The sequence below is a fragment of the Suncus etruscus genome, chromosome 5 (assembly GCF_024139225.1).
Source record: "Suncus etruscus isolate mSunEtr1 chromosome 5, mSunEtr1.pri.cur, whole genome shotgun sequence".
Taxonomy (NCBI): Eukaryota; Metazoa; Chordata; class Mammalia; order Eulipotyphla; family Soricidae; genus Suncus; species Suncus etruscus.
Genome location: NC_064852.1, coordinates 26774500 through 26802372, shown reverse-complemented (window position 1 = coordinate 26802372; position 27873 = coordinate 26774500). Strand labels below are relative to the sequence as shown.

The 27873-nt window shown below is 36.9% G+C and overlaps 1 protein-coding gene across 2 annotated transcripts in view; it reads right to left on the bottom strand.

The window, feature by feature from the left end:
• Positions 1-455: 455 nt before the first annotated feature.
• The window catches only part of AQP9 (aquaporin 9), an 837480-nt gene continuing 810062 nt past the window's right edge, over positions 456-27873 (bottom strand). For both annotated transcript variants that reach the window (XM_049773706.1, XM_049773705.1), the window contains exons 2-6: positions 26455-26581; positions 19541-19678; positions 17386-17504; positions 8271-8488; positions 456-1033 (exon numbers count right to left, since the gene is read on the bottom strand). In XM_049773706.1, coding sequence (XP_049629663.1) covers positions 865-1033; positions 8271-8488; positions 17386-17504; positions 19541-19678; positions 26455-26497 — 687 coding nt within the window. In that variant the 5' untranslated portion in view covers positions 26498-26581 and the 3' untranslated portion in view covers positions 456-864. The remainder of the gene's footprint in view (positions 1034-8270; positions 8489-17385; positions 17505-19540; positions 19679-26454; positions 26582-27873) is intronic.

The following is a 27873-nucleotide window of genomic DNA, read 5'->3' as shown; positions in this document are numbered from 1 at the left end:
GATCTTTGATCTGTGGGATCATAGATGAAGACAGCCAGACTTATTTGTCACATATATGTCTTCAATTAGGCAATTAGGGAAATACATTTGGGCTAAAATACAGAATGTTATATATTTATGACTAAAGTTGTGGCTATGTTCTTAATTATTAGATACTAAAGACATGAATTGGTACCCCCTAAAATGCAAAGAACAAGAGATAAATCTTCTAAATGATCTCCATGAAAACATTCCATCAAGTTTCCAATTTTTTCTTGCTCCCTGAGGTTTCTGAATGCCACAGTGTTTTCCTAAGCTTTATAGCCGTGTCCTACTGCTTCTTACATCACTAGATTAGAAAAAATAACAGTCTTTATAAAAAAAAAAGTACACTGTAACTTGAGTTGATTCATTAATAGTGATGGTTAAGCATAATCAATTCTTGATTATATTAACTTCCATCAGTTTTTTTTTTTTTTTGTCTTTTAGTCCATCAGATGTTCTGAATAGACACTCAGCATACAATATTGTGGATATGGCAAACAAGGCTTTTGGTGATGTTATTTCTTCAAATTAGTTCATGGTCAAGGTTCCAAGTTATTATCACTCATCCAGCAATAAGGATTCTCATCAAAGTATTAAACTGTAGGAGAGAGACTGAATCAGGGAACATCAGGGATATTTGGGAGGGAAGCTGATAGGTAAGGGATCAGTGTTTTCAATCTTCATTCAGATGACTTTCTAGTTGGGATCCTCCAGGACTAGCAGAGGAAACTGCATAGATTCCATCTTACATATATGAAAACATAAATACCTGGATGTCATATTTTCTGAAGAGAGCACTAGCTCAGTGAGCCACAAACCCAGGCAGAATTCACCATACCACTACATTATCACACTCAGTTCATATTTTTCTGGTATGTCCTCAGAGGGCTCGGTCTTGAAGTTTGGGTCGGGATGGTGAATTTCAATGAAAAGAACATAGATAAGTCCTCCAATAGCGGCGCCAACCAAAGGACCCACCACTGGAATCCACCAGAAGTTATTTCCAAATCTGCAACCAAATGAGAAATTACTGATATGTAGCTGGCCTTTCCTTTTGATATCAATACCAGCTATTTACTAACCAGCTCATTTTTCTTATACGTAGCTTTTTTTATGAACAATACAGCAAGAACCATGTATTAGAGCATTTCTGGTAACTTGGCAAGTAACATTCTAGACTGGGAAGCTGGCTTTTTAGAACTTATCAGACAGAGTACATGCCTACTTTTTTTCTTTTTGGAAAATATGGCCCTGAAATCATAGCCAGATTTGGGGAATTAAGGGAAAGTTCAGAGTGATTATTTAGTGATTGTTTTTCCTTAATTTCAAATAAGCATCTAGAGGATTATGAATGAAAAGAAGCCATGGGGATTCCTCAATATAATTTGTCTATTATGGCAATGTAAAACTGAACAACCAGAAACTACTTATCTCTAAGTACATAAATTAAGCAAATCAAAGATAGATATTTGAACTACCTCCTCAATAAAATTTAGTTTTACGATATAGTTTGATGTTACAGATTAAAGTTACATTCTGATAGAATTTTATGGCAATCAATATTTTTGTTCTGGAAATCTATAATGTTAGTATCTTATGCAAAAAATATGGTCCTAGGAGAAAGCAGGAACATCCATGAAATCATCCAAGAACTCAACATTTCTTAAAAGACAATTTAAAGTTCATAGAAATTTTATGATACTCAGAAGTTAGTGAATATGTTAAAAAATCACTATTTGAGAGAAAATCTCTAGAATGCAGGGGGATGCTAAGCACAGAACTTCAGGAAAATGCAAGAAAGTGGAGAAACAGAAGGAGCACATGGATAGAAAATAGCACATCTGAAAATTTCACAGGCTCTAGATAGAGGAAGGTTTGTGGCTCATCTTTTTTGCCCTTTGACTTAGTAACTTTGGTTTTGTTCCATAGGACTTTTTTTTTTTTGTTAGTGTCAAAATTCTCATTAGGAAGAAAGATAATTCCCATTAGGAATAAAAGAAAGAAGCAAAAAGAAATATAAAAAGCCCGGTTTTAGAATTCATGAGACCTCAGTTCTAACCTCAGGATGATCTTGAAGATCCTTGGGAAAGTTTCCCCCTGTCTGAGCCTTTTCCACATGGGTGGTCCTTCTACTCAGTGTTTTCCTGAGCCAGGATCTCAGATCATCTTTAATTTACATACAAACTGCAGATCAGAGAATAGAGCACTGAGCACAATGGCCACCAGATGTCACTCTTACTGCATGGGAAAGAAGAAATGGGTGGGCTGTTTTTAGGCTCCCTATCCCAAGCTTCCAAATACAGAGGGAGACTTTGGTGGTAGGCACATGGAATATAACTTGGAACTTTGCTTCAGCTCAACTCATGAAGTGATTCGGACACATCTCATTTAACCCTTTATTTCTTTCCTTTCATCATTTTTTAATATCTCACAGAGAAGTGTCCAAGATACCTGCCAAGAGAGAGTCTCCTTTTCACTCTGGGGGCCTGTTTTCTTTCAGGGTGGAATGCATTATTCCAAATACACAAATTCTAAGTGGAGATGCTAATATGACTTACCTTGCTTGTCTAGTCTTGCATCTCTAAAGATAATCTGCATGATGGAGCTAAGGATCCAAGTGGATCTCTGGATCCATTTGATCACAATAAAGAAGGATGATCACCTTTTAATTTGAGAGTACCCAAGAAAAGGTCTGTTAACTTTCTAAGGTACCATCAGAAGCATTTATTCCTTGGGATATATTTGTTCAAAACCGATGATATCCCTGAGATCTTTTCTCCATTAAGACACTAATAGCCTGAACGGGAACTCTCACTGTAGCATATGAAAACATATGCTACACCTCACATTCTAAGGAAAAGTAAGAATCAGGCTGGATCTATGAGCTCTTGAGCTTGTTCTAGCTTATGATCCCTTACTTGGCATGTGAGGACTGAAGAACAAGCTGGTATTAATTTTATTTGAGAACTTGTGTGCTGCAAAAGCAAAGATATTCAACAAAGTGCTTGATTTGGAGAGATCCCTGAATGAAGGAGATGTTTTAGGGACACTTTGCAGATAAATTTTCTCAAATTTTTTTCTCTTAATTTTTTTTTAATCAGTCAACCAAGCTCTTCCCTGACTAATTTCTGCTCCCATTATTCCCATTTTTATCTCTCTTATATAATGGCCCAAGATTCATTTTTTTACTTAACTTGTCTTCTAAAACTATAAAATTTCTGTTCTAGATCATGTTACTCTTACCTACAGAGCAGGAAGGAGCAAACACCCCTCAAACCAAGTTTTTATGTAATGGATATTACAATTGTTCTTTCCTCCCCTCTTTATGCACTTTTCTAGATCACTTTATTATATCAAATTTCGGTCTCTATATAGAGAGAAGGCCAAGAGGAAGGGCCCTCATCTCTATACACAGTAGGAATGAATCTTTCTATTGAATGAGAAAGGTTCATTGGCATAAAATCTTCTCATTTCTATACATGGTAGAAAGCTTGCCACAAAGAGTAGTAAGTGCAGCTAGGGTAAAGAAGGGTACACTGGGTCAATGATAGTGGAAATTTATCTCTCTGGACAAGAACTGGGTGCTACAAAGGGATAAAGTGATATCCATGGTGCCCTTTCAGTAACAATAATGCAGATCACTGTGTCAAAAAGGGGACAAAAAGGAAAGTGGGAAGTAAAATGTCTGCCCCAGAGACAAGGGAGTGGGAGGGAAACTGGGGACATTAGTGATGGGAAATGTACACTGGTGAAGGGTGGTGTACATTGTATGACTGAAACTCACGCATGAGCAATTTTGTAACCATGGTGCTTAAATAAAGTAATTATTTAAAAAAATCCTGTCTCTGCATACAGAATTCTCTTAGACTGAAATATTTTCTGTTCCCTACTAAGTATTTCTCAGTCTATAATACCCAACTCTAAAGCTTGGAGTTTTAAACTTTCTCTTAATTCCTGTTTTTAATTAATTAATTAATTAATTAATTAATCAAGTTTCCTTCCTTGGACTTGACAACTTCAATTTGTATAAGAGTGTATATCAATCGTCTGAAATAGAAAATAAATAAAACAGTGATAAATAGCATCTTAGCACAGGACCTTGCATGCATCTGGTAGCATTACAGATAAAGTGAACATATAAATAGAAAAGACGTTAATGTTAAGAAGGGTAATAGAGCTCAAAGTTTGACATTAGGCACTTACATCATTTTCCCAAGACATTATAAGCAACATGTCTATCTATCTTGTAACTACCATCATTCCTTTTTAGATGGTTTGGGGGATACACCTGAATGCTTAATTCTGCTTCTATTCTCTGGTGGAGCTTGGTGAAACAATATGTGGGGTCAATTGAACCTAGGTCAGGCATGTATAAGGCATGCTCTATCCATTGAAGTATTGCTCTAGCCCCACTTCCGGTGAGTCACATGAGAAAAGCAAAAGTCAAAGCCAGGATGATGTGGAACATCTTTGTTTGATTTTCAAAGGTGATTTAGTAGTGAGATTTTCTGAAGTGAGATTCAGGTAAACATGGTTTAAGGAAATTTATTGGTTAATTTTGGGCTCTTTGGATAAACTATTTAGGGCATGCATTCTTGTTTCTTCATTTGAAAAATACAAAAGACCCCCCCCAGTTGAAAATATGTTGTTCAATTTTTTTAGTATTCTTGTAGTGACTCTAAAACAGTGCTCAATTATGGCATTACACAATTTTGGACAAAGTGTTTTTTGCTCTGGGAATATGTGCTGTGTACTAGAGGAGGCTTAGCATTATCCCTGGTCTATCTGTACCCATTATAGGTCAATGGTAAATTTTGCCTCTACACTTTTATGATGATAACCAAAAAACTAGTGCTGTCAGACTTTGCCAAAAAACCTCTGTGACAAAATTACTCAGGCTGAGACCACGACTCTAGAAAATTCATTATGGTGATAGCTTCTTAAAGATATGTAATATTGCTTGATTTATATGTTCCTTAACCTGTCTAATACATATAATTTATTAATTATTTTATCCAGTAGATTTTCATGAGACCTTTCATTTGTTTCAGATCCTGTTCTGGTGACTGGGAGGGAATATATCCAGGCAGAAGTTGTCAAGCTTCTGTTTCATGGTATTTATACTGCAGAGGGTTTAGCACCATCTATAGTGGAGATCTGAGTGGTATTAGTTACTTTAATAATGTTTATAGACACATAGGTAAAACAACCCAAACACTCAGTATCATCTCATGGGTATGACTATGTATACAGGAAAGCATTTAGAAAGTTAAGTCTTTGATCTTCCCAGCAGATATTAAATGAAGATTTCTCACAAGATTTTTTCCCCTCATCTCTATCTCCATGTTAGAGTCTTTGTGAAGCAAAGTGAATTCCATTGCAACAGAAAGATATGATGAATGTATAAAATGGCCATACAACTGTGACTTTATGGGGGAGAATGTGGGAAGGAAGTAATGAGCAAAGTTTGTGCTGTGAGGTTTGTACTAACAATGCACATTCTGAGGGAAAAATCATGAGACTTGTCATTTCTCATATACTCTTTACTATCTTTTCTGCCAGGAATTTCTTACTCATCAAGACTCAACTCAACTTCCAGTGATTTATTTTTTTTTATTTTTAATTTCTCCAACTGAGTTAGTCATCCACAAAGCATTCCCTCAGCACTTTGCTTTTTTGGTTGCCTTAGGATTTACATTGTTTAAGGTCTTTTTGCTGTTTGCTGCTCCACCATTCTGGGTGAGACTTGTCTCTGGCTGACATTAGTAGGCCTATTCTGGAATGAATAGGCATTCACATTGATTCTGCACCTTGTTAAGGTTCATACTAGAGTTCCTTCCTAACCTTCTGTTGCTGCTCCACTATCCCAAGTGAAGCTTGCCTTTCACTGACATCAGGGGGTTTACTATAAAATAGGAAGAGAGCCTCTTCCTATTAGTGAGCTTTTGCAGCCGTGAGACAGATCTACCCAGTATATTACATGCTGATCACAGTTATTCTTCTTGTCATTCTGTGAGGACAGGCATAGAATGAAGAGTAAACTTCATGTTAATTCCTCAGCATCTTATAGAGATTCTAACTACAAAGACTCACTACAACACAGCAAGAACATTAGAAAAAATGGAGAAAAATGTTGGTTCTCAACAAGCTCAATGAGTGAAAAACTAGCACAGTAAATCCTCAAACAACATCTTTAGAGACACCATGAAGATGATTAGTGAACTTAAAGAAACAATTGCATAGGTAATCAGTAAAAATTCTAGAAAGCATGAGTCAGAAAGAAAAAACTACCACAATCAGAAATGACAGAAATGAAGAATATTTCTGTGATATAAAAGTCAACAAAAACTTTGAATAGCAGAACAATAAAAGCTGAGCAAAAGATCAAGGAGCTCTAAGAAGAGTAAACTGCTAGAAACAGCAGAAAATGGGAAATAGTGTGAAAAGAAATGAGCAGCATATCAGAGAACTATGGGATGAGCTCAAGAGGAACAATATAGGAATAATCAGAATTCCTTAAAAACAGAGAAGCAAATGTAATAAAGAAACAATAGCAAGGGCCGGAGGAATAGCACAGCGGTAGGGTGTTCTCCTTGCATAAGGCTGATCCAAGACAGACCCCGGTTCTATCCCCAGTGTCCCATATGGTCCCCCGAGCCAGGAGCGATTTCTGAGCACATAGCCAGGAGTAACCCCTGAGCATCATTGGGTGTTGGCCCCCAAACAAGAGCAAAAAAACAACAAAAAGAAACAATAATTAGAGAAATAATCTGTAATAATTTCCCAGAGTTGAAGATTATAGAGGCCCAGAGGGTTCCAGGGAAATAGATCCAATAAGGAAAACTCCAAGACATATTATGTTCAAAATGAATGTAGTAAGCTAGACACAGAGGGGACCACTTACTCTAGCAGCCTGGGGGGTGAGGGTGGGAGAAATGGGATGCAGGATGGGAACAGGGTTGGAGGAAGGACAAATTTGGTGATGGTAATTCCCCTGATTCAATTAATATGTACTTAAAATACTTCTGTGAAAGATATGTAAGCCTAATACGGTCAAAATAAAAATTATATATAATGAAAAAGAAAAATGCCACTTCAAAAAATGACTAAAATCAAAGATCAAAACAGAATACTGAAAGCAGCAAGATCAAAAAATGAGCATACAAAGGAAAGCCCATAAAATGTATAGTATATCTATCAAATGGGACTAAAAGTCAGAAGAATGTGGAAGGATATAGTGCAAGAATATCAATGAATACTCTTTTCAGCTAGATTGTCATTCATATTTGAAGGACCTATGCAGAGCTTCATGGACAGGTAACAGCTTAGGGAATACATAACTTCAAACCAGTTTTACAAAATGTTGAAAGTTTGAAAGTCGTGAAAAACTTCCCAACATGTGGCATTGAGTATAGAACTTACTCATGGTGCATATTGTTGTCCTCTCTTAAATGAACAAAGGTTAAAAACATATAGCAATTAATATTTACAGATCTATTTTTATTGATTTATTTTCTGATATTTTTTTTGCCATACCTTTGAGTTTTACTAGAGAATAATGTAAATTAACCTTGTTATTTGTGTGTATGACATTGGTAGTACATTTGGCATTGGAACATTGCATACCTGGAACAATCCTATTCTAAACAACTTTTTAAATAATGGTGTCTCAATAAATGTTCCTGGGGAAAAAAGAATTTACATTTCTCAAGGCTATGATCTTTGTTGATTTTGAAATTTCCTTCTCTGGCACATATATTACAATATAGTTTTCAATAAGAATTTGTTGAAATAATGAATGATGTATAGCTTGCATAGTTAACTAGAAAGAGTCCTTTGTTATTATCACAGAATATAAAGTCTAGTCTCAACTTGGTTATGAAGTTAATATGTAGTCAAGTAAAATAATCAAGATATTCACATAAATACCAATTGGACGATTTATAGATAGCAGATGTATTTTATCAAGCTACATGGAATTTGAACAAGTTATCTATCTACTTTGAGCTTCCTGAAACCTCTCTGAATGTTGTTCCTTACACTGTCACTTTTATTATTCATCTCCTTCTTTCTCTTACACACATGAACACACACAACACGGGCACCATGTTATCAGTGAAATTTTCTAAACGTATCACCAAAGTATATTGGAGTTTATTTCTCAGCCTCTATATTCCCATCTGAACTCTCAAAACACAATACTAATGAAGCAGCAGCATGAATCACATTTAGCCACTGATACTTACGTGAAGACCTCAAACCCCCATCCTGCCAAAGCAGTGAAAAATCTTGGACTCAGGTCTCGAGCTGGGTTCATGGCACAGCCACTGTTCAGTCCCAAAGATGAAGAGATGACAACAATCAAGAGACCAATGGCAATGGGTTCTAGACCTTTGGGCACTCCCAAGTTTTTGGAATCAAAAATAGCAAAGACAACCATGAGCAGGAACATGGTGGCAACCACCTGGAGAGGGAGAAAATGTGCAGGGTATTTAGCTGACTTTCTGCCAAACTATTTACCACAAAATTCATCTATTCTTTCTTGAAACAAACCTAACTAATATACCTAAATAATAAGATATATAAATATATCCATTATACCTTCCATTGGCCACATGCAGAGTAAAATGCAGTTAGGTGGGGACCCAAGAAAATTGACATTTAAAACTATTCTTTCACTACAATCCTGCTACGTTATTATTGCTTCCCAGCTAAAAAGGGAAGCAATAGGTTGAAAAATTAAATGAAGAATCTCCATCCAAAATGGTGAGAAAACCAATTGAGACTTCAATGGGCAAAGAAAATTAATGTAAATTGATATATATCAATTTATATATATCAATATATATATGTATATATAGCTGTTGGCTTGCTCCTTTGTTATTCTAGGTGAGGCTTGCTTCCAGCTGATATCACTGGGCCTAATCTGAAATGGGAAGCAGAGCCACTCCCTTCTGGTTAGGTTATAGTAAATTACATATAAATGAGCTCATTTATTATGGGCTTTATTTTATTATAAAGCATGCAGTCACTTGCCAAGCCATGCAATAGATCTAATCAACAAATTACATGCTGCTCAGTTATTTTTTTCTGTTACTTGGCAAAGAATGTTGAGAAGAGAGTAAATCCAGTCTAATTCCTCAGCCATCTTCCAGCACAATTAGAAAACTAGAAAATCAGTGGGAAAAATACGTAGAAACCTACCAAGTTCAATGAGCATAAAAAATATCACCAAAGATATAAGCAACACCAGTAAATCCTTGGACAATGTTTTTAGTGACACCATTATGAGTATGTTCAATGAACTCTAAGAAACAATGGCATACGTAAGTATAGAACTGTCAGCAAAGCACAAGGAAGTCCAAGTAAAAATAAAAATCTACTGTAATTAAAAATGAAGAAGTGGTATGTGATATATAAAAACCTCAATAGAGGGCCCAGAGAGATAGCACAGCGGTGTTTGCCTTGCAAGCAACCGATCCAGGACCTAAGGTGGTTGGTTCAAATCCCGGTGTCCCATATGGTCCCCCGTGCCTGCCAGGAGTTATTTCTGAGCAGACAGCCAGAAGTAACCCCTGAGCACCGCCGGGTGTGGCCCAAAAACAAAAACAAACAAACAAAAAAAGAAAACCTCAATAGAAGTTTTGAATAGCAGAGTAACAGAACCTGATCAAGGAGCTCCAAGATGAAGAGGAAACCTATGAAACAGTAGGAGGTGAAAATAGTATGAAAAAAATGAATAAAGAAAACTATGGGATGTATTCCAGAGTAACAAGTAAGAATCATTGGAGTCTGAAGAAAAAGAGGGCAAATATGGTGAAAAGTTAAAGAAATCATTAATAACATTCAAATTTGAGGAGTAAAGGCACTGAGATCCAAGAGATCTTAAGGGTCCCAGTGAAATAGACTAAATTAGGAAAGCTCCAAGACACATTGTACTCAAAATGACAAAGATAGAGACAGAACAGTGAAAGCAAAAAGCTCAAAAAAAATTTACGTACAAAGGAAAGCCATAAGCAAATTTATTAAAAGAAACCGAGCAGAAAAGCAGGGAGAGATATAACACAAAAGCTCAATAAAATGAGTACCTCCCAAAGAATATTCTATACAGTTAGATTATTATTCAGATTTGAAGAAATAATACAGAGCTTCATGGACAGACAACAGGTTAGAGAATTCATAGCCTTGAAACCAGTTTTTTTTTTTCAAAAAGTGTTAAAAGAGCTTCTCTAAAAAACAGAAAAAACTTCTCAAAATGTGGCATAAAGTATGGTACTCACTAATGATGCATTTAGTTGTCCTTTACTCGATTGAGAAAGATATGTTCTCTCATAATTTGCTAAGAAATTTTATACATCTTCAAAAATGAATTAACATTTATATTGGCTAAAATCAATACAAATCATCAGATATAATTACCATCAATAACATTGAATTTTATTGATTCATTTTCTGATAATTCCTTGTGTATTCCTTTATGTTTTGTTGGAGCAAGTACTATGAAATCAATTTGTTATATAATGGAGTCATTCTTGAAGGTATAATAAAATACGGGCACATTAGTAGAGAGGTGGATATTGGTGTTTAGGTTGGTATTGGTACACTGCATGCCTGAAACAACTCTATAATGAACAACTGTATAAATCATCATATCTTAATACAAATTAAAAGAAAAAAACTACTGATTCTAAGATATACATTCACTCTATGTTTATTGTATTGTTAACAATAGCCAAGCACTGAAAATAAGTGTCTCTTTTTAGTGTATAAAGAAGATATGATTACATACACAATGAGATACCATCCAAATTGATATGTTGAAAGATGCAATCCTGACATTTTCAACAGTATGGGTGGATCTAGAGGATATTATACTTAGTGATAAACCAGACCAAGAGAAATACCTTACTATTTTATTCATATATAATGGATGAACAAAGTAAAACAAAAATAGGTTTATAGATTCTAAGAACACTAAATTAGTGGTTACTGGAGCAGTAGGTAAGAGGGTTAGGAAATAGGAAATACAGTTGCAAATGTATTGGAATATTGGATTTTTAGCAGTGAACTTAATGTAGTATAGGTTTTTAATGATGGGACCCTAAAATATGCATGTCACATTGCAGTATTATTTCAATTAAAACAAAATAAAAATTAAGAAAAACATATTTAAGAAACAAATGAGAAAAACATCTTTGACTTTGTTTTGGGGCCACACATCGTAGTGATCAGGCCCCTCCTAACTCAGTGACTGGGAATTACTCCTTGTGAGGTTTGGGCGACCATGCAGTACCAGATATCAAGCCCACATTTTCTTTATGTAAATGATGAATTTAAGTTTTGAGTTATCTTTCCAACTTGCCAAATTGATGTTTTTTCTCCTTTAAAGTTTTTTTGTTTTGACCCACACTTGGGAATGTTTAGAAATTACTTCTGACTTGACACTCAGGGATCATTCCTGATATCACTCAGGAAACCATACACAGGGTTGTAGACCAGATCGTCCGGGTGTAAGTTAAGTGCCTTTATACTTTTGTACTATCTCTCCATCACCATGAAAATAAACTATTAATAAAAAAAACGCAAACAGTAGTACCCTCAGTGAAATAATAACAGTTCTCTCAGGCTTTCTTAGTAGAAGTAGACATTTACTTTTAAAAGAAACTGAGTGACAATTTAGCTGTAAGCAGTAAAAAAAAATTGGCTTTACAACTTGACTCAGTTGCACATTTGAGAACTATACTAAAGAAATAATCTTAAGTAAGGGAAATATTATATAAATATATGCTTACTTAAAAATAGTAAATAGTCCTCAAAATACTTTAAAAACCATCTATTACACACAGTAAGTAAAAGGCTATTTTATAATGTGCTCTTTTTATAGTCTAATGTGCCTAGAGAGATGTGCAGTGGGTAGGGCTCTTGCCTTACAGGTGGTCAACCTGGTTTAATCTCCAGCCTCCTATTTAAGCATCCCAAGCATGCCAGGAGTGATTCCTGAGTGCAGAGCCAGACTTATACCAGGTGTGTGCCTCCCCAAACAAGTAACAATAAAAAAATACACAAAACAAAACCAACACCCTCCTCAAATCTAATCAATATAGCAAGTAAAAAGGAACTGTTTAATGATCCCTTGCCTGCCTTTTAATTCCCTACCTCCAGCCCTCACTTTTTTCCTTTGGTCAAAGCTGGGTACTGGAAATAATAACAATAAATATATGTTTAAAATGTCTATGTTATTAAGCTAAATATATATTAAACCATATGTGTATGGTATCATTATTTCTTGGCAAGTTTTATAGAAATAACTGGTGATGCCTTCAATCTTTTAATTAAATTTCAGGGAGACTTAATTCTGCTCTGATTTCTGTACTTGTAATTGATATGGTCAATTGTTTTGAATTTTTCTAAGTTCATTTCTATTAGAGTGTGGGATGATTTTAAAAATATTCTCATTTATTCTAGGTGGTTCAATTTTTCACAAATATTCTCTTATTATTTTTCAGTAATCCTTTGTAGTTTACATTGTAACTTCACCACATCATTTCTGATTTCTTTTGCCTCTATTTTTTTGTGAGTTTAGTATGGGTCCTATCAATCTTTCAGATTCCTTAAAAGAGCAGTTCTGTATTTCATTATCTTTATTTTTATAATTTTTGGCTTTAATTCATTCATTTTCACTCTAATAATTTTAATTATAACCTTCCTTATATTAATTTGGTTTGTGTTTGTTTCTCATTTTCTAGTTACTACAAATTAGAGCATTTGAGTCTATTCTTGTTTATTTTTGTAGGTTGTACTGTGGTGAACAACACTTTTAATATTATTTTTGCTGTATCTCATCTGATAGCTTGTCTAGCTTTTAACATTTTCTCCTTTAATTTAAAAGCTTGTTGTTTAGTTGCTACATGCTTGAGATGCATACTTGAAATTCATTTAACTTTTATATTTGTTGTTAATTTTTTTCTTTTTTTACTGTTTTTTTGGCCACACCTGAAGGTACTCAGGGCTTATTCCTGGCTCTGTGCACAGGGATTAATTTTAGTGGGCTCAGGGTGTGGTGCTTGGGATCAAATCCAGATCAGCTTCTTACAAAGCAAGAACTCTACCCACTCTCCGTATCTCTCCAATCTCTCATACTTTCTTAAGTTTTGCTGACTATCCTTGCCATAGTTTCTGGATACATGAATTATCCTCAATGGAATGTCATTAAAGTTGTACTCTGAGTACTTAATACTTAGTACTCTGAACTAATTGGTCCAGATAAAGCCTCCTGTGTTATTATTTTTACTCAGTGAGTTTTCTGGGCTTCTACAAGTCTTCCCCATTGTGTTTTTTTGTGCTCCTGCTATTTATACAGAGGATGAATCTTTATGGTTAGCCTTCTTGGTAATTTCTGAACAACTCAGTTGAGTGTTGCTCTTTTCCATCTGTGCTAGTCTTCACCCAGTAATAGGATGTATCATATGATCTGTGTGAGGTGAGATGAGAGAAGCTGTTGTGTGGCCCAATGTGCAGAGGTCTGAGATGTGGAGCAGGGCCAGCTGAGAAGGCAAATGTCTTATGTGGAGCTGGTGAAGCCTATATACAAGGGAGGAAATTTGTTTCCGTTTCCAAAAAGGCTCATGTCAGTAAGGAGGTTAAACTCACTTGCAGGGTTGAATGACCTAGGAGAGGGTCTTAGAGGTGGAGATGTTGAGATGGTGGTTTTGTTGGGGAAATACATACATTCTTTTGATCAATCTTCACATTGAAGATATGGTTGATATGTGGATCTTAGAGCCACTCTACAGTTTAATTTGTGGCTTTTTTAATGTTTTCCTCCCATATCAATGATTTGTTAGTCTAGAAAGTCTTTTGTTTGAGTATTAACTCACTTGACTCTACAGATTCTCTTTACTCCCCCCTCTTTATGCTTGTTGTTGTTTCGTATCACTGATGTTTGTTTCTGCTACTGTAAAATCCAAAATTTTGAGTTTTCATTTCTTTTTCTTATGTATAATTGAGTTTTTTTTTCTCAACATTTCTTATAGAGCAGGTCAGGCGGTGGTGAATTCTACTGTTACGGGCAAATAATATCATCATTGCTACAGGGGCAGCTGATGGGATATATTACAGAAATTTATTCCAGGCTTGATTCAAACAGACAGCTGAGCAAGTCTCTGCTTCTTCAAGTTTCAATCTGTTAAAGGTGTTAGGTCCAGAGTCCTGTGTGAGAGGCCATAGCAAAGCACTAGAGCAAGAAACTGTGCTCTTGTTCATTACCCTACTTAGGGTAGTGAGTGTTTTATATCTAAGGAAAATACAAAAGATCTTGCACTTTATTCACCAACATATGCCCACTATAAAGACTTGGCATAATTGTAAGACTTGCCTGATGATTTTTATGGAAGCAGAAGGGTATAAAAACATTTCTATGTTTTACAACAGGAGCATGATATTTGAGTTGTTCTTCCGGGTCCTTGCCAGTAAGAAATAAAACCTTGTTACTACTACAAGTTCTTTTGTGAGTGCCACTTGGTCATTTTTTGTCAAATCATGCCACTTCCTGTAATAATATTAGCATTGTTTGTCTGCAAAAGGCTTTCTTCATCATACTTAAAGGATAATATTTTGAGTAAAGTATTGTTCATAGGAAGTTTTTTATCTTTTAGTGGGGTTGGTATCAGTTCACTCTTTCAGCCTACAAAAAGACTGATGAAATTCTGTAGTGATATCATTGCATGTTACCTTTTCTTTTTCTCTAGAAGCATTAAGTATTTTTTATCATTGAAATTTGACAGTTTTACAATGATATATTTTATAAAGGTCATTTTAGGTTTAAAGACTTGAGTGTTACCTCTATATGGACAACTATATTTAATTCTTTCCTTAGGTATGGGAAGTTCTTGACTGTAAACTTAAATATATGGTCTTTGTTCTCTTCTCTTCACTTCAGACAGTTGCTATTTTAACAGAACCTGATATTTCATATAGATTTTCTTCATTTTTTTCTAAATCTTATTTCTTTCTCCTTTTTCATTTGAGTAACTTGATGTGATCTAATCTTTAATTTCTAATAGTGTTTCTTTTGCAAGTTTGACTTTGTGTCATGCCTCCCATGTTGGATTGAATTTCATTTTTTAAATTCACGCTTTATATACCAATTATCTCTGACAAATTTTTTTTAAAAATATCTTTCTATTCCTTGGTAAATAATTCTTTGTGGTCTTGTAGCTATTTTTATAATATCTTAGACTTCCTTCTCCATTTTTAGTTGTGTTTCATCATGTCATTATTTGTCAACTTCTTCAGAAATGTGTTTCTTCTACATTTTCCCTTTGGAGACTTGTTATTTATCATATTATATTTACATCAGCTGTCTTCAGAAATTTTCTGCTTACATATCTGGTTTAGCAAGGTGGTACAATCATGGCATTAGAGATGCAATTCTATTTTTATGACCATAACTAGGAAGGGGTGATAGAGACGAAAAGATAAACAATAGAACAGTGCTGCCTGTGGGAAGTTAAGGGAAACAACCGAGGAGAAGAATTCTAACTGCACATCTTCTTCTAGTACTACTCCTAGCTATTTTTTATGCCCCCCCCCTAAAAGTAACCCAGTTGCTGTGATAGTTTCTAGAGTGGATCTAGGACTTACTTTTTCTGGGTTTTGTTTAATTGTTTGGTTTTGGTCCTGGAGTTAAGTTTCTGCCAATAGTTAAATATTTTATCCTATTTGGAAGCTGGACTGTTATTTCAACTGCTTCTGTCCGTCTGCAGGATCAGATTAGTCAATAGTAATGCCAGATGGTATGTACCATGATATGGTCAATGAGTCTCTTCACCAACTGATCACTCTTTTTCTCATTCCATGTTGCAGTGACCAATTTTTACCAAGAAACTTGGCTCGTGCAACTTTCCATCAAGTCAGGCTGTGATGTGATGGTGGTATTTTATTTTTATGTCCTGTAGTTGCTTTTACAAGTGTAGTTCCCGCCTCCACACTCCCACTGGAATCAGACATTACTTCCTTAAGGAACCTGAATACCTCAAGAGAGTGACTTGTTTGCCAGTTAAATGAAGCATCAGACCCTGAACTCTTAAAAGAAGAATTACAGAGATATATTTGGATCAGTAGTTATTACTAAGTATTTATTGGCTCAATAAATGATTGTTTATTAATTAAATAATGGTATATGTTTAAATAATACTCAAAGAAAATAACTGAGTAATCTTGGGAGAAAGGTCATGCAGAAATATGGCTTTTGTGGCAAGAGTTGTTAGGTTTCTCTAAGAGATAGCCTGAATTATCCTGAGAACCTAAAAAACACATTATTTAGTATTCAAAGAGCTAAAAACAAGATTTCTAATGTTATGTTTCTCTACTTAGTTATATATAATAATTGGATTTAAACCATGCATCATTAGAAAAGAATGATAAACATTGAAGAAAGCTGAGGAGGTCAGATGTGGATGAACACTAGGAGAGATAGGTGAGATATAATTAATCCTAAGTGAAGTTGAATCTCAACTAACCAGAAGGACAACTGTGTGAGTGTGTGTGTGTGTGTGTGTGTGTGTGTGTGTGTGTGTGTGTACAAGAGAAAGAATAAGATGCGTGGTGAAAGATTTAAAGTAGTAAACTATAAAGGAAAAATTCTATAAAATTTCATGGGAATAAAAGTTTTAGAGAGAAGAGAGAAAAGGAAGAGAGAAAGTGAGAAAGGGCTAGCTAAGGGCAGGAAAATTTTGCTTTCAGAAGAGTGGACTCTAAAGATTTGAAAATAGAATTTCCTAGTCACTCTTTCTCTCTTAGAGATTGATGTCTATATATGTCAATATCCTTGATACTTGTCTTTTCTCTCTGCATCTTTGTTTCTTCATATGTTTTCCAACTTATGAAACAATCCTTCCTTTTGTCTTGCTTTAGATGGTACCAGTTTTTCCCAGTTTCCAAACAGCTAATCTAAAAAAGAGTTTTTTTTTTGTTTTTTTTTTTTTGTAGTTTTTGGGTCACACCTGGCAGTGCTCAGGGGTTATTTCTGGCTCCAGGCTCAGAAATTGCTCCTGGCAGGCGCAGGGGACCATATGGGATGCCACGATTCAAACCGATGACCTCCTACATGAAAGGCAAACGCCTTACCTCCATGCTCTTTCTCCGGCCCCTTTAAAAGGATTTTAAAGGTGATGTATTTCATATTACAACCCTAAGGATGCTGAAAATTTTTTCAAGAGTTTTTCATTATCTTCTGGGCCCTAAAATCTCTAAAGACACATCCTCTACTATCTCGTAGGTCTATAAAGCTATAATTGGCACAGTCCCCTTATGAGAACATGTCTTTTCTGAAAGTTAGATCTTTGTCAAATGTCCACTTACTTGGTCTGCAAATGCATTTGTCAGAGATAGATATGGAGATGGGTATGTTGCAAAAATTTGAGCAGTTGCATTTTCTCCAGTGATGAGCAATTTTCCACCAGCAAAAGACATAAGTCCATCTATAAAAAAAACAGAACTCTGGCATATTAATGGACTCTGGGCATGGCTGAGAAAGACATATGTCATATCCTATGCTAAACAACAACACTGAAACATCCAGCTCCAGACCGACATAGCCAGATAATTTGCCCTTTGCTTACTTCATAGTGTCATCTTTTTATACAGATACAGGAAAGTCGTCAGAGATCAGAGATAAAGTCTCTGTCTTGCCTAATTGGTTTTATCTAAAGAACCAAAATTTTAGCCAATGCGTCCTGGGAACAAATCATTTGGGAGAATTCTTGGAAATTTTTAAAGAGAATCATCTGTGGCTGGAAGAGATAGTAGGGATTAAGGCATTTGCTTTATATGTGGTTGTCACAAATGAGGTTCCTAGCACCACATAAGATACCCTGAGTTTTTCCAGGCACAGAGCCAGTAGTAGGCTCTGAGTATTACCAGGTGTGGCTCAAAAAAAAAAAAAAAAAAAGGAAAGAACAAATAATGGAGGAGTTCTAACATACACTGGGAATAGTTCATAATTCTGTAAGTATTCTCAGAAACCCCTCACCTAAGTATAAAATTTAAAAGTGCTATTGGGCAACGAGGAAGAATTTAGAGTAAGGAGAACTGCCAGAGCAGTTCTCTGATTTATGGTCTTGTCTAGAACCTTAGGATCTTAGTCTCGTAAAATCTTAGTCTCTTAGAAAGACACTAAGACACTTCTAAGACACTTTTTAGAAAGAAGAGGTTTCTTTGCTAAAATTTTACTAATAAATTAAAGTCCCTTAAAGCTTCAGTGTGAGTCATAATGTAACATATGGTGTTCCATAGGGTTCATGCAATCGCCGTTTTTTTATTTGATGGACCTTGAAAGTTAATTAAATCCCATCCTCTTAAATTGTGGGCTGCAATTCCATATAAGCATATCATAATCTTAATATTTGAATTTAGGATCAGAGAGAGATAGAGAGAGTTCAATAAACTAAGCATGTAAAGCTCCGCTTTACATGCAGAGCACCCAGGTTCCATCCTTGTCACTGCATGGTTCCTTGAGCATGATCAGAAGTGACCGTAGCAATGAGCTGGGAAAGACCCCTGAATACAGAGCTGGGCATAGTCTCTGAGTACTGCTTGGTATAACTCCCCAAATGAATGATCATAAATTTATGATGTATTATGACTATGCATTTAATTTGGATATCCATTTTTCTATATCTCTATATGGATTGTAAAATGATAAAATATGATATTTTATAACATATTTTATTATAATATATTTATGCTTATATATTATGTTATACTTATAATATTATATTTTATTATATTATATTATAAAATATAAAAGTTATAAAATTTTTCTGGTGCAAAGGTATTGAAAATAGAAAAAAGTTGAAGAAACCTCAATCTAGTTTAATTTCCTCTTTTTCCAGAGAAGAACTTTAGGTCAGATGATTTATTTAAGTCACAGAGAAACTAACTGTCCCAGTATTGAACTCTATGCTGAAATCAGTACTAGTGTCCCCAGGACTGGTAAAGTCAAAAGATCTGACTGTTAATCAGAAGCAGAATAAGCTTCCCACTTGGCTTTTTTCTCTGATGAGGTTTTTCCTGACTGGTCTGGATTTCTTCTTTAAATACTTATTCACCATACCATTACTAGTGTCAATTCCTCTGCCAGGCAAATCAGAGAAAGGTGTGGAGGAGTACAGCTTCACTGCTTATTTTGTGTATGTTCACACTACAGCCTTGGTTGAACCAGAATATAGACTGTCTTTAAGATATTCCCATCCTTATCCCTACCCCAACCCTCCCTAACCTTTACATCAGGCCCCACTATCCCAGACCCTTTTAAAACCTGGCCTTTTTTAGTGAAGAAGGTTCATGAACTTGCTTGCCTTCTAGTAGGCCATTATTTACATTTAGAACTATTAGGACTAATTTTTTAATTGTTGACTCCTTATTCTCACCTTCTCACATTTATGCCAACCAAGCAATTCTGATGTTTCCATTATTCCCAGCTCTCCCAAACCCCTGTATGTAGGGCCTTGCTCACCATAATAAACGCCAAAGAGGGTGGCAGCCCCTGCAAAGGCTCCCAAAAACTGGGCTCCTACATAAAAGGGAAATTTGTACCATTTCATTCGCCCAAACACACACATGGCAAAAGACACAGCTGGGTTGATGTGGCCACCTGTAAGGAAGATAAGATAGGAATATCAGAGTGTGATCAAAGAGGATTCATGATGATGAGAATATTATCTAAATATGTTAGTCTGAATTTACTTCAGAGACCTAATCTGAAGAGAAAATGGAGGGGTGTGTGTGTGTGTGTGTGTGTGTGTGTGTGTTGTGTGTGTATAGGAAAGAAGGACTACTATAACTACAACGTAATTAGACATTATTTAGGAAGTCTAGCTTTCTGGAATCAGCCTATATAGGAAAAAGTTTCATGCTTAATTATTTTTTAAGTATCTATCTATATACCCATTTATCCATTCATCAACTTAATGGATTTTACTAATCTATAAAGCCTTCTGGACACTCATGTTGATATAAGACCAAATAGAAGTTTTGTTCTGTGCTGAATCAGCAATTACCCCAACACTTTGATATTTTAATAAGTACCATTGGTTCAATTAGCATTACTACTTGCAGTATGGTAGTAATAGTACTATTAGTAGTATCAGTATTTACTTTGATAGTAATAATAGCAACATTTATGAACTCTCATAGGGGGCTATAATAGAAGTGTTTTGAGCACTTGATTCTTTTAAGAATTGACTGAGATGACTATTATTCCAGTTAATAAATAAGGAACCTGAGACACAGAAGCAAAGCTAACTTTTTTAAGATTGCATGATTATGGGGTTGGAACAATAGCGTAGTGGTAGAGCACATGGCCAATCTGAGACAGATCTTGGTTTGATCCCCTGGCATTCCATATGGTTTCCCAAGCCAGGAGCGATTTCTGAGCACATAGCCAGGAGTAAACCCTGAGTTTACACCAGTAAAACCTGAGTGTGCCCAAAAACAAACAAACAAAAAATTACATGGTTAGCTGTAGTACTATTTTTTTCAACAGAGATCTATCTATATTCAGGTACATAAACCCTGTCCATGCCTTCCTTACTATATTTTGGAAGCTTCTCTATATTATAGGGAAGCAGGGAATTTCAAAAACAATGTTTTGAGCTTCGGGACTCACTGTGAAATGAAAAATGCTTATTAGGAGACAACGGAAGACATTTGTGAAAAAGTAAAGCTCAGGGCTTATTGAAATATAGGACTTTAGACTGCCCATGACTATAAAGTATGGTGAAGATAAAACTTATGAAAACTTAACACTCTACATAACCTACAAGGGAGCTTGTTTCTGGTAGTTTTTCCCCCTGTGGAAAAAGAAATGCTCTTTAGGGCTTGCAGAAAGTGGCTTTATTGTCAAGTAAACCAGCATTATCCTTTCTTCACTTATTCATAACACTCAGAGCCTAATGCTGGCAAGACAAGCCAATATTTCAAAGCAGAGACCATATCCTGAAATCATGCAAACACATAATTTTGTTTTAAAATTTTAGGAAAGGGTCTTTTGGGTCACCCAGTGGTACTCTGGGTTTATTACTGGCTGTGTGCTCAGGGATTAGTCCTGGGAGAACTTAGAATATCATATGTTGTGCTGGGGATCAAACTCAAGTTGACCATATGCAAAAATAAGAGGCTACCTGTTGTGCTACTGCTTTGGTCCTTGTTTTAATTTTTATTTTAAAACATTTAAAAATTTGTTGAGGTTTTGTGATTTATATTACTGTTAATGATAGTTTCTCATGAACATAATTGCAATAGTCTACCCACCTCCTTCCCCTAGAATGCCAAATCCATTACCTTTCAACCCTCCCACCAACTCAGTTCTGTGTATCAGTCTACTATTACCTTTTCTTTGGTCATTTGTTGCTTCCTTGCTGTATATATTTTTTAATAATAATTTTAATTTTGACCAAAGTGGATTATAAATCTTTCATAGTAATATTTTAGGTACATATTGACATTGAATCGGGGGAATTCTCACCACCAGAGTTGTCCTCCCTCCACCCCTGTTCCCAGCATGGATCCCATATCCCCCTTCCTTACTTATACTACTCGGGCTGGTAGTATAAGTGGTCCCCTTTGTGTATAGCTTGTTGTAGATTGGGTATCGATTCTATTGTCGTTGGCTTAGGGTTTGGGTTTAAGTCTGATTATTTTTATTACTACCTAGTGATCATACAACTGTTTGCTCTTGGTCCCCTATAGTATTTCCCCCCTCAATTTGAGAGGCGGAACAAGATGGTTCAAGTTATGTGGTTCTGTTTGAAGAAGAGAAAAAAAAGAAAATGGGGTAAAAATTAAACAAGAAAAAATTGGGTCAAGTTCTTCTAGAGACTATAAATATTAATTTGTGAGAGGAAAGGGAAAAAGGAAGAGAAACACTACAACAATACAAAAAAGAAAAATCAAACAAAAAATCCCAAAAGCACCACAGCAATTTTAGAAAACCACCACACAATAACCACGATTCTGAACTAAAAACAAAACAAAACACACAAAATGAAAACAACAACAGCAACCACAATAGCAACCCCCCCCAAAAGTTATTTTGTGCTGCTTCTTTTTTTTTTCCTTTCTGCATTGGCACAAGTAAATATTGGGGAACTTAGATAGGGAATTCCCTTGGCCCAAGAGATACAGGGTTTCTCTGCCCTTGGAGTATACTGTCATGGGAATAACTACAGACTCTATACATATTCTCCCCTAGGTCCTTTTATGGTGTATGGAAAACTTCTGTTCTGTCATGGATGATAAAATCAGACCTCTATATCTAGAGATCTTGGTATCTGAGCAGGTCAAAGAATGCAGCCTATGATGAATTCTTTACAGTTGTAGAAGTTCTGTTCCATCACTCTTGTTTTAATCAATCTTTTGTAGTTGGTGATCTTGGTTTTTGCACTGATCCTAGGATGAAGCCTAGGATAGAGTCTTTCATTGTTTCCAGAAAATCTGTTCCCTTGCTGTATATTTTTAAGTCCCACACATGAGAGTGATGATTATCTATCCTTTTCCTCCTGACTTCACCTACCATGATATCTATAATTCCATCCATGTTGTGGCATATTGCAAAATATTCTTTCATAGAGAGCTATATTGTATTCCACTGTGTATATGACCACAACTTCTTGATCCATTCATCTTTGAGCATTTGGGTTATTTCAAGGTATCAGTTTCAGGCTAGAGGAACACAGTTACAAGGAAAGCTGCAAACAGAGTGGTGAGAACAGGGCAGCAAATCTCCCAGAAGCTGATTGGAAGCAGCCCCTGCCTAGCTGCTGTCACAACAAACAGAAGGTGCCTTTTGTGGAAAGAAAAGGATCCTAGAAATTCTTGCCAGGGTCCAAGTAGATGAGCCCCAGATTCTACCTCCAGCATCTCTAGGTTCCCTAACTATGAGCTTCTGAGCATCACAGCATGTGATATCCAAACCAAAAGAAAAATAAAATAAAGAGAAAAAGTTACAGAGAACACGTCATTTATAATATGCTCATCAATGATTGCTTGTTCAAGAAGCTTCCCTTCGAAAGGAAAACTACAGAAAGGTGGATTTGTGCTTTTCAGTACCCCAAAGCAGGAAACTTGATTGGTGATGCCAAACGCTCAGTAGTGATTGAAGGTCTAAAAGCTGATAAAAGAGGCAGAAGACATTCTACAGCTACCAAAACACAGACCACAGAGAGGCCTAAGGAGGTCTATTTGGGACGAGGAGCTGGGAGTGATATGCATAGTAATGAGGAAACCTGCTCCCCGATAGATGTATCATCAGCTCAGTGGAGGACATGGAAGAGCTGCGGAGTGGAAAGAACATGAGTGAAAGAGTTACGAGCACAGGGTACAGCTCTACTAAAGGAGAGAGCTTATTCCCATCAAGGGCCTGAGGCACAGTGTGGGGCAACTTGAGGTGGGCGTCTGATGGGAGCAAGGTGAGCCTTCTCTGGCTCTGCACAGACAGGTCCCTTCTGTTCACCACCCACAGATGATTTTTGGAATTCAGATAGCCTTCATTATTAGTCTTATCCACCGATTTGTGTCTCTTACAAAATGTTACGTCAAAAGCAGAGGCTGTAGTCTGGGTACAGGCAGGAAGCATAAAGGCTTTGCAGGGGACACTGCAAAATTACCCCCTGTTGAGTTCAGTTGGAGGAAAGGCCACTTTCTGTGACACTTCTGACAGTGAGAAGCCGAGTGTACCTGATTGCATTTGGAAATCCTCCAAGGGGGCCCCATTGAATAGGGTTGGAAAATCTTATGTCAGCTGCAGTGGGTGTGAACAAGTCACTCTCTCATACATGCCCACATATACCCACACTTCACCACACACAAGTGTATACCAAAATTATACCCACTACATGTCACACAGGCTGCACATCACACATATAAACTCCACACTCCCCCATGTCATACACATACTATATATGCAACAGAGAAGCCCCTAGCAAACACCGCACACAGCCACAGCACACATCACATAATATGCCATATATACCTTCCAAACCCACATACTGTAACCAAACATATTCCACGATACACAAACCACAGACTTACATACCACAAATACCACACACACTTTCCATACACACCACATCACCTCATTATACACACCTATACCACACACCTCTACACACACATTATTTTGACCCTTACTCTGCAGTGCTGCCTCCTGGAGAGGGTATTACTGGTCAGCAGATGTGTTGTCTGCATATTTTCTTTTCTTTTTTTTTGGGGGGGGGTGCACACCTGGCAGTGCTCAGGGATTACTCCTGGCTGTCTGCTCAGAAATAGCTCCTGGCAGGCAAGGGGACCATATGGGACACCGGGGTTCGAACCAACCACCTTTGGTGCTGGATCAGCTGTTTGCAAGGCAAATGCCACTGTGCTATCTCTCCCAGCCTTGTCTGCATATTTTCAAAGCCACCAGTGGAGAGGGAAAAAAAGCTGGAGGCGTAAAACAGAGAGAAGGAGAAAAATTCTTTTCTTATTTCATTTCAATTTACTTTGTCTCATTTGGTCTCTGTTCTGTCCACATGCTGGATTCTGTTTGTCCTCACTTCTGGTTCAGCTCCTGATCCTCCCAATACTTGGGAGGTGGCCTCTAGTGAAAACAGTCTCTGTTCTGGTCATGTCCCTCTGAGCTGAAGGGCTGAATCCCGGTCTAAAGGTTGATTAAAAAGACTCCAGGCTACCAGAACTCCCCTTTGTGCTTTCTTTTTGGTCCCTCCTCCTTTTACCTTTATAGGGACCACCAGAATCTCCAGGCATGTCATTAGACTCAAACACACATGGTCAAAGGTGATGAGAAAGGGTACTAAATACTTTGATAGGATCTGGTGCCATGTATCTCAAGCAAACAGTGAACAATATTCAATTCAGGGTCCTCAGAAGGATAAATATATCTATCTAAATCTAAGTACAATGGACTCACACTTTCATGGCAGGGTTTGCAGAAAGCACCATATGGAGATGAAGGGGCAGTCTACAGGGACATCAGAGCAGTCTGCAGGCCTGTAATAAACTGAGTGTGGTCTGTGTCTAGTGTCAACACTGTACCATGATTAGATTCAGCTTTGCTTAGCAGGCCCCCGGTTATTCTTGCATCTTAAACAAGCTGTCTAGGGCTGGCATATAGAAAAAACTCAACAAGAGTTTGAACATAAGTAATGTGCATGCCCCAGGTACAGGACTATGTAACCCAAGACCTGAGTCTGGCTGTGATACAGAGGGTGCCAGCCAACAATATCCATTTCAGGTGTCCAACCTCAGGAGGCTCCCAAGGAGTGTGTCATTGTTCATACCTCTAATGGCCAATAACATCTCAAGGGAAGTGCAATGAATCACAGAATCCTCTTGGGTACCTTCCAATGGGACTGTTAGAAAGGTTGAATTGTAATAGCTACCAGAGTTTTGTTGTCATGCAAAACTGGATCAACCCTTTGTTCGGCCTCTTACCAGCAATGGCACTTTCACAATTTATTTAATCCCTGGGGGTTCTGGTTTTCTGTAGAAGGTGGCAGTAATACCTAACTCAAAGTATAGCAGAGAAAGGAAAGGGCATGTGTTCTGCATCCATGCACAGCACACATTGTTTGCTCAGTTCCTTCCTTCCCTGAGTGTTCTAAGCACACAGAGGAGATTCTTAAAGAGCCCAAATACTTTTGGCAACTTGATCCTTTCCACAGTTCAGACTTGTGGCCAGTGTGTGATAAAGATATTGCTTTATTTTGCTTCTCAGAACCTTGAGAATGACTTCTAATCAGTCCTCCTCTCAGAGAAGTATTGGACCAGGACTTTCTGGATCAGAATTTCTTTTCTAGAAAAGCACCAGCTGTTAGTTCTCAAATGACCTACATTCTCTGATCACTGTGATAAAGGTGTTGGAACATGCCTCTGTGGGAGATTCTTTACTAAGCTAGTTACGGGATACTCAGGAAGTGCCTTTCAAGTAAAGGAGTATGTTGACAGATGAAGAGTGTAATGCAGTGGACAAACTGAACAAACAGCCAGTTTTGAATTTCAAGCTCTCACCTTCCTTTTTCTGAATGTTGCTTTTGTACAACCTTTTACCATTTACTACCCATTTAGACTTTGCCATATAAAAATAGAAGAAAGGGACTGAAGAGATAGACAAGGTAAGATGCTTGCCTCACACGTGGTTGCAGCCACAATAATAGTTTAGATCACAGCAACAAATATGATCTTTTAAGTATTAACCCTGATATAGAGCCCCTAAACATGCCATCAGGGTATACTTCCCCCCAAATACATTCAAATTTATATTCTTGCAGGATTGTGGCCATATAAGTGAATGACAGTACATCAAACAATAAGTGTTCTGGAGGCCATCAGAATGTGTGTTTTATGAGTAGATGCTATTTTTTCATTACTTACCCGAGACACCTCCAGTTACATAAATGGCCATTACTACTGCCATTGCAAAGCCAACATTAATAGTGACAATTCCTCCAAAATGTCCTCGGCTGAGGATAGCTTGGGCAACAGAGCCACATCCAAGAACCTGGGAAGAGAGAAAATTCAAGCATCAGTTGTGTCTGACAGTGGAAAAATCACTGCATCAAGAAGTACCATTCCATATCTTTTTCCATTTTTATTTAGGTACTGTGATTTACAGTGCTTTCAGTAAGATTTTCAGTTATATAATGTTTGAATACCAATGAGTCAATCTCCATCTCTCAAAAGCATTTTTCCCATCCCATTCCTTTTGCAGCCTCAGTTATATATAGGCTGACTTTTAGGGTCTATTACTATTATCATTGAGAATTTGCTATTCACTCACTGTATCTCTTTATATCCCTCACATGAGAGAGAACACTATCTGTCCCTCTTCTTCTGACTGACATCACTCAACATGCACACTCCAACTCCATACATATAACGTGAAACTGCAAGATTTCGTCTTTTTTTTTTATTGGTTTTTGGGCCACACCTGGTGATGCTCAGGGGTTACCCCAGCTATGCACTCAGAAATTGCTCCTGGCTGGGGGAACCATATGGGATGCCAAAGGATCGAACCACAGTCAGTCCTAGGCTAGCAAATGCAAGGCAAACTCAAGTTGCCACCACTCCTGCCCTAATCATTTTTTATAGCTGAGTAGTATTCCATTGTATATATACTCTACAGTTACTAACAGTAATTTAAAAGTCAACTCATAAGTCAGGCTATTTTAAATTTGTTACAAACTGAATAGCAATGATCCCAGTTTTTCACAGATAACAAAATGATGCTTTGGAAGAAGCATCTTGTATACAGATGAGCTTTATCCCCTCTTATTTAAATACCATGAGGGAACTAAGGAGTGTTAAAAGTTTGCCTAGGTTTATACATTTGGTACCTTCAGCTTTAAAAGTTATCTTTTAATTTTGAGAGCAATTGAAGGTTCATATGAGGTTACTAGAAGTAACACAGGAAGATCCAATGGGCTTTTTACCTACCAGTTGCTTCTAATCAGTAAGAAGAGATCTGGCAAACATAAGGAGATTTTTTTTTGGGGGGGGGTTTGGGTCACACCTGGCAGCGCTCAGGGGTTACTCCTGGCTCTACACTCAAAAATCGCCCCTGGCTTGGGGGTCCATATGGGATGCCAGGATTCGAACCATCGGCCTTCTGCATGTAAGGCAAATGCTTTACCTCCATGCTATCTCTCTGGCCCCGAGTTTTTTTTTTTTTTTAAGCAAAGGCACAGTTGTCACTTCCCTTTAAACAGAGCATGCACTTGCTCATTTCTCACTTCAGATGTTACTTCTTTAGGTAACCTTCCAGGTCTTTGTAGACATTTGTGTTTGTCTTCT